Here is a 7,475-nt window from a genome sequence, read left to right as displayed (position 1 = left end):
ATGTTTTTCTTAAAACTCTACACATGCCCTTTTACAAACATTCTCCCTCACATATTCTTCTAAGATGCACCTCCTTAAAAATCCCTGAGATTCTGAAATTCTTAGGTAAGAATCGACTGCGTAAGGAAGGACACACCACAATGTGAAAGGGATTAAACGGAACACTTTTATCTTTGCTTACAAAAAAAGCAGGTAGTAATTTATTCATACACAGTCTTTGTTCCCTCACTAAAGACCCAACGCTCTTCAATCTTTGAGAACCCTGAAGGACAGGCCTCGCTGACAAGAGGAAGGGGACACATTTATAGGAGCAGACACATAGCTCTCCCACAGAAGGGTCTAAGTGCCTTTAGCAGTTAATTTGTGAGCAAAAAACCCCGTTGGGAGCCTTCCATCTACTCTGAAAGCAAACATTCTCAACAGGCGGTATTAAGAGTGGTGTTAAGAGAGGCATGCTTTAACCTAAAAGGTGTCATTTTATGAGCAAAAACTGGATAAACCTTAAGAGACTTGCAGTTGCTTTTTTTCCTTCCTTGACGCCCAAACCTTCACAGGTCGAGATGACCGCACACTCAGCGATGTTCAAAACCCAGGAGCATCCTAAAGCTGCTTTGCACAGCTTTGCACTGTGGTGGCTTCCTCCTCCTGGGGAGGACTGTCTGTCACTGGTTTTCATTCCGGGTGTCTGTCAAATACACCAGCCACGAGTGTGAGCCTGTTACTTAAAACAAAAACCGAACTGTTTCGGTTGAGCTTTGTAAGTACAGAAACTCAGAGCCAAAGCAGGGCAGGAGAAACAGCATCTAGTCTGCTCTTGGGCCTCGACCGGCCGCTTGAGAACGGGCCCTCTACTATGAAACACCGGGAAACAGGCCCCCGAATTCAAGAGGAGAGGCGAGTAAAAAAGAAAAGCTGGGGAAGCTTGGAATTGGAGTATTTAGAATGCCTTTATCACTTCCCTGAGGGGCGCTTTAATATCCAAGTGCCTGGATAGGAAGGCTTCTCAGTCTAATCTGATTCCAAAGTTAGCCTCTCCCACCAGAGGAAAGAAGAGCTCCGGCGGCTTCTGAGGCCGTCCTCGGGTCAGGCGTGCAGGCCATTCCTGCCGGAGCTGCCGAGTCACTGCCACCTCTGCCACCTCGGGAATCACTTGACCTCTGGTTCAATTGACCCACAAGGCGGAGTGAAGCCCACAGCTGAGGCAGCTCCATATGCAAGGCCTCTGCTACCAACTGGAATCATCTACTGACTCTCCCAGCCACCTGAACCCAAAGGATTTATGTATTAACGATGTAGATAAAAGGGCATTAGAATTCAAAAACACCAATCAGTTCAAAAAATTCACTGAATTCTTCCCAAGGAAAACATCACCAGAAAAGCAGACCAAAAATATCTTCTAGTCATCTTTCAAATATGGACTTCATCTCTGAAGGGTAGTAAAAACACGGATCAGATAGCGCCTCTCTAAAAGAGATGCTTATTCTGTACCTTCAGTAAGTTATCCAAAGCGGATGGTCAAAGGCTTAACAGTGCGTGTGGTGGGGTGGCGTGGAGGGACGCAGGAAGCAGCAACAACAGAAAACAAATTAAAGGACAGTTAAGGCATTCATTACACTCTATTTGAAAAGAGAAGGGAGAAAAAGACCTCCATCATGTCTAACATCTTCCTCTGTGAGGCACACATCGAATGGGGTCCCTCTGTACCTTCTTCTTTCCATAACACAAAGTTCTGCTCTTTGGCTTAATGACATATAAGGACCATAAACTAAATAAACATTCACGTTGTATTTAAAAAAAAATTTATTTGTGATCTGTACATGTGATAAAGTGGGGCTTCCTTGTAGACTTTAAAAGGCAAAACAAAACAAAAATCCAAAGTAAAAATGTATAAATACAATATATATTTTCTTACAAAAAAAAAGGAGATTTACAAAATATACATACTGCACTTGTCTCTATCTTACAAATTTCACATGCAAGAGATACAACACAAAAGTTGCCAAAAACTGTGTAGTGGGAGTTTAGAAAATCTGACAAATGAGACAGTTTGGGAGGTTTAAGAAACACAAGGTCAATGTTTTAATTTAAAAAGCAGCTCCACTCAACTGAACATTACAGGTACAAAGTAACTTGTACTCCTGACAGTACCCTCTCTGATTCAACAACTGTTTTGAGAAATAGGATAGTGTTGCAAGATTGGAGGCTGGTGTCAAAGGTGGAGGAAGGTTAGCTCCCACGATTCTCTGCTCAGCTTTAGACCACTATGCAAAAGAATCAGAGTTCTGTTACTGGGAAAAAAGGACACGATTTAAGATTAAAAAATTTAAGTCATCAAGTGCGTTTCAAAGAACTGCAGGGTTACTTTGAAGTGCGCCTTCTTTCAATGACTCTCCTTAAAACGGGGCCTGTGCTTTAAACCAGCGTCCTCACTGGCCATCTTTCTGCAGGTCACCTCCCCACCCAGCCACACAAAGACAGGGGCAGCACACGCGTGACGTTTTATCAACGATTTATAGAACTAAGAAAACAGGACAAAATGCTTCTTTACTTTTTTGAAAATTTAGCTTTTCTTTATTAAGAAGTTCAAGGCATTATGCTTTTCCTTTATCTTGAAGGATTCAAATTAGACAAAAAAAAAAAAAATAGAAGGAAAACCTAAATACAGGTTTATAGGAAGAAAAAAAATGAAGGGAAAGATTTCCCTGGACATTTTAACAGAGCCTGTTGTGTTCTGAGGTCATGTGTTCCGAATTAAATTTATTTAAAACAAACACAACAAACCTCTTGCATTTCCTTCAGCCAAGTCAGAACCTCTGACAAAAGGGGTACGGAAGCACACTGCCCTTCACGTTTCCTTAAAAAGGAATGTTTATCTCAACCAAATTGACATCCAAAGGGAAACCTGGGATGTGCGCCCTCCGCCTCTAACAGTTGCTGTCTTCAGTTCTGCCTTTCCACAGCGAGACACTTGTTTCCTCTTTTGTCTCTTACAACAAAGACAAGGGGAAAAATGCATTCCTGTTGTGAAAAGCAACAAGTCACTTCTTTTCAGGGTATTAAACCAAATAAAACACCCTTCTTTCTTCCTCCTGCCTTCCCCAGAAAAATTTTTTTAAAAAGCAGAAATACCTACTCCTGGTCTCCTTCGCCTCCCCCGGAAGTGTCGTCTTCATCTCTTTACCCTCTCACATTAGGATTCTAGGAGGCAGGCCTCCCAAGACCTCCAAATGCCTATTTTACAGGACTTGAAAGGAGTGGGGGAGGAAAAACAGGCAGGAGGGGGCCGGGGAGGACAGACTGTAATGTCTGACCCTGGAAATTAACCCATCTGGGCTCCAGTTTGGCCCCAGTGAAAAGAGATTATGGTTTGACCACCGCTTGACAAGGACACCGCAGGGGGTCCTCCCTTCTCCCAACAAAGCGGCCGCCGCAGACAGCGCTGTACCTTTCACCCCGGCCTCACAGGAGCGAGGACAGGCCACTTGTCTTGCAGCAGGGGAATCGCTCGCAGTCCCAGTCCAGCCCCGGAGCCGGGAAGAACTCCGGGCAATGCCTGCCGGTCTCACGCTTCTCGACAGGCCCCGGTCGGCCGTACCGTGCATGATTTTCACATCATCGCTACCAGGACCATCTTCGTTATCCTGCAAGTCTTTGCCAGAAGTCTCTTCATCCAAAGCGTCTTTCCACTCAGGCCTCCTTTCCAAACCCACCCCTCGCCCGCAAACCACAGACCTCCTCTCTTCCAGGTCACTTCTCGTTGGAGGGGGAGCAGGGTACAGAAGCGAGCCCCCCACTCGGCCATTCTTCCCCGGCGCGCCTCTCCCCCTGCCAGGGGTGGGGGAAGTGGGGTGGGGGAGGGGCCGGGGCTCATACCGCAGTCTCCCCCTTGCTGCTGTGGCTGAGTCTGTGGTAGAAGCGGCGCCACGACTGCAGGGTCTTGCCGGACCAGATCCAGAAGCCGGTGGTGATGCCCACGATCATGGTCATCAAGTACTTGATCATGAAGACGGTGAAGTCGGGGCTCATGGGCGGAAAGTGGCCGGGCGGGCAGGGCACCGCGTAGCTCTTGCACGTCTGCAGGAGCCAGGTGCGCTCCCAGTGTTCGCGGAAGGCCTGCTCGTAGAAGTAGCAGGCCAGGACGATGGTGGCCGGCACGGTGTAGAGCACGCTGAAGACGCCGATGCGCACCATGAGCTTCTCCAGCTTCTCGGTCTTGGTGCCGTCGTGCTTCATGATGGTGCGGATGCGGAAGAGCGACACGAAGCCGGCCAGCAGGAAGGACGTGCCGATGAAGAGGTAGACGAACAGAGGCGCCAGCACGAAGCCCCGCAGCGCGTCCACGCTGGACAGGCCCACGTAGCACACCCCGCTGAGCAGGTCCCCGTCCACCTGGCCCATGGCCAGGATGGTGATGGTCTTGATGGCGGGCACCGCCCACGCGGCCAGGTGGAAGTACTGCGAGTTGGCTTCGATGGCCTCGTGGCCCCACTTCATGCCGGCCGCCAGGAACCAAGTGAGCGACAGGATGACCCACCAGATGGAACTGGCCATGCCGAAGAAGTAGAGCACCATGAAGAGGATGGTGCAGCCCTCCTTCTTGGTGCCCTGCGCCACCGTGCGGTAGCCGTCGTCCGAGAAGCGCTCCACGCACACGGCGCGGTCCTCCAGCAGGAAGCCGGCCACGTGCGCCACGGCCACCATGAAGTAGCAGCCCGACAGGAAGATGATGGGCCGCTCGGGGTAGCTGAAGCGCCGCATGTCCACCAGGTAGGTGAGCACGGTGAAGAGGGTCGAGGCGCAGCACAGCACCGACCACACGCCCACCCAGAGGCGGGCGAAGCGCCTCTCCTCCTCCTTGAAGTACATGAGGCCGTTGGCGCGGCCCGGCTCGCACGGGGCGCCGCAGTCGCGCTCGCCCAGGAAGCGGTAGCCCAGGTAGGGGGGCACCTTGAGCTGGCGGGGGCACGAGAAGGGGAAGGCGGGGCGGCCCCTGCCGTCGGGGGCCCCCGGGGGCAGCGCGGTGAAGGGCAGGTCGGGCAGGTAGGGCGCGGTGGGGTAGGCGGTGGGGCCGCCGCCCGCGCCCCCGGAGCCGTCGGACGTGTTCTGGCCCACGCAGATCTCGCCGGCGCCGTGCACCGGGAAGTTCTCGCAGCGCAGCCGCTCGGGCCACTGGAAGCCGAACTTGTTCATGAGCGCCTCGCAGCCCTGGCGGGCCCGCTCGCACAGAGAGCGGCACGGCGGGATGGCCTTATCGAGCACGGTGCACACGGGCGCGTACATGGAGCACAGGAAGAAGCGCAGCTCTGGAGAACACTGCACCTTCACCAGCGGGTAGAACTGGTGCACCTCGAGGCCCGCGTCCTCTTGGTTCGTGTGGCCGAGCAGGTTGGGCAGGATGGTCTGGTTGTAGGCGATGTCCGTGCACAGCGGGATGGAGATGGGCTGGCAGAAGCCGTGGTCCGGCACCGAGATGCCCTTCTCGCCGTGGTACGGCTGCGCCCCGGCGCCCGCGGGCAGCGCGCCCAGCAGCGCCAGCACCAGGGTGCACAGGCCCAGGGGCAAGCGCGACGCGGCCGCGCCGGGACCCCGCATCGCCGGCCGCGGGTGCAGCGACGCTCTCAGCCCGAGGAGCGCGGCCAGACAGCCGGGAGAGGCTGGGATCCGGGGAGGCGCCGCCGCGCCCGGCGCATGAGAGTCTCCCCGGCGCCGGGGCCGGGCCGTGGGCGGCGCGGGGCCGAGGGCGCCGCAGCTGGGGTGCCCGCGCCGCGGGGGCGCCGGGCCGTCTCCGCCCAGCACTCGCGCGCCCGCCGGGGGCCCGAACTCGTCTGGCTGGGCCGGGGGCGCCGAGGGGGCTGCCCTCTTCCGCCGCGACCTAACGGTGCGGCTCCGTCTGCGGCGAGGAGCAACAAGCGTCTCCGGTTACCCTTCAAAGTTTGCCCAAGTCTCCCGAGCCGCAGCGCACGGCGCCGCGCGCGCCCCCCGCCCCGAGTCCGCCCCCGGCCGCCGGGGCCCGGCGCCGCCGCCCGGAGCCGAGGACGCCGCCGCGGCGGGGCTGCTCCGCCTCCTCGCCTCGAGGCTCCGCGCGCCGCCGCCGCCTCCTTCGCCTCCCTCTCCACTCCGCTCCTTCTTCAGCCCCGCGAGCCCGGCCCAAGTTCCAGCCCAACGGCTGGTGCTCGCTCGGAGTCCGATCGGCGCCTTGGAGCCAAGAGCTCAGCGAGTTCTCTCTGGAAATCCAGCCGCACCGCGTCCTAAGCCGCGAGGGCCCGCGCCGCGGCCTGGGCCGGGCCTCTCAGCCGCGCGCAGCCCCGGCCCGCGGGTCCCGGCCCCGCCGCCGCCGCCAGCCGAGGAGCACAGAGTAACGCCGCCGAGCCGCGCCGCTCGCCAGATGAAGCGCCGGGCGCGGAGGTTCCGGCCGCCCCGCCCCCTCCCCACCCCACTCGCGGCCGCCCCGGGGGCGGGCCCTCGGCGCCACGGCGGCCCAATGGCGGCCTGTGTTTTCCGAGCGGCCGCCTCCGGATTGGGCGGGAGTCGGAAGGGGCGGGCTCGGGGCCCGGGGAGGCGGGGCCTGCGGCGCTCTGGGCGGATTCCTGAGGGGAGGGGCTGGGGGCTGGGAGGGAAAAGTTGAGAAAACTTTTACCCTGAGCGGGCTGCGGGGTGGGGAGTGGGGGGAAGCGCCCCAGAAAGGGGGTCTGCCTCAGAGACGTGCTCCTCTTCCGGTACCCGAGCGACACTTTCCTGGCGGGAGGGCTCCTGCGCCAGGGAGCCGAGGGGGGCGCAGCGCCGCGGCCGCGGAGGCGCGACCCCGAGGCACGTGGCCCGCCGGCCCGGGAACGCCGGGCGCTCAGCGCGGGCTCGGTACCGGCCGGGAGGGGTGCGCCTGGCGGATCGCCCTCCTCTCCCCAGACCCAAGGCGACCACGTGAGGCCACGACCCCCGTCCCGCCGGTAGAGGAGGCACAGACTCCGGGAGGGGAGGGGGACCCCGGCTCGGGCCACCCGCCCGCGCCCTCGGCCCGCGGCCTCGCGGTCTGCTGCGGCTTTAGTGAAGCTGCAGGAAAACCAAGACGCTGCTGGGGGAAGCTTGTAAAAGCAACCCGAGACCCCGTGCCCGGAATGCGGCGCGGTTCGGGGCGCGTCGTCGGGGGCCGTGTGCTCCTGGTTCCGCGGCGGGTGGCGTGGGAGCCCGAGGGCACTGCAGAAGCCACGGTGCGATCCTCTACCTGGAACCTGCGTAGGAAAGTTTGAATGCGTATTGCAAACCTGAGCATTTGCTAATTAAAGAGTTTTCAAAACACAAAGAGGTTATCCTGGTTCTCGGGGAGCGTCTTCTGATTGGCGAGCGTTCTTTTGTTCGGGGTCCGATCTTCGTCCTGCTCGGGGCGCTGGGCGCGCGAGGTCCAAGTTACCGCGGCCTCTCCCCTCCCTGGGCGCCGAGGAGTGTCCTGAATCCCCGTGCAGGAAGGGGACAGTGGAGAA

General features: G+C 57.9%; 1 protein-coding gene across 1 annotated transcript; it reads right to left on the bottom strand.

Annotated features, from left to right (window-relative positions):
- Positions 1-1,782: 1,782 nt before the first annotated feature.
- FZD7 (frizzled class receptor 7) lies at positions 1,783-6,389 on the bottom strand. The gene has a single exon (XM_023622402.2). The coding sequence runs from the start codon at positions 5,590-5,592 to the stop codon at positions 3,868-3,870; it is 1,725 nt and encodes a 574-aa protein (XP_023478170.1). The 5' UTR covers positions 5,593-6,389; the 3' UTR covers positions 1,783-3,867.
- Positions 6,390-7,475: the final 1,086 nt, after the last annotated feature.

The sequence above is a fragment of the Equus caballus genome, chromosome 18 (genome assembly GCF_041296265.1).
Source record: "Equus caballus isolate H_3958 breed thoroughbred chromosome 18, TB-T2T, whole genome shotgun sequence".
Classification (NCBI taxonomy): domain Eukaryota; kingdom Metazoa; phylum Chordata; class Mammalia; order Perissodactyla; family Equidae; genus Equus; species Equus caballus.
The sequence above is the reverse complement of the archived record's forward strand: the minus strand, read 5'-3'. Positions and strand labels throughout refer to the sequence as shown.

Bases quoted from the DNA above. Each gene is read 5' to 3' on its own strand.
- FZD7 (XM_023622402.2), bottom strand. From the start codon at position 5,592: ATGCGGGGTCCCGGCGCGGCCGCGTCGCGCTTGCCCCTGGGCCTGTGC.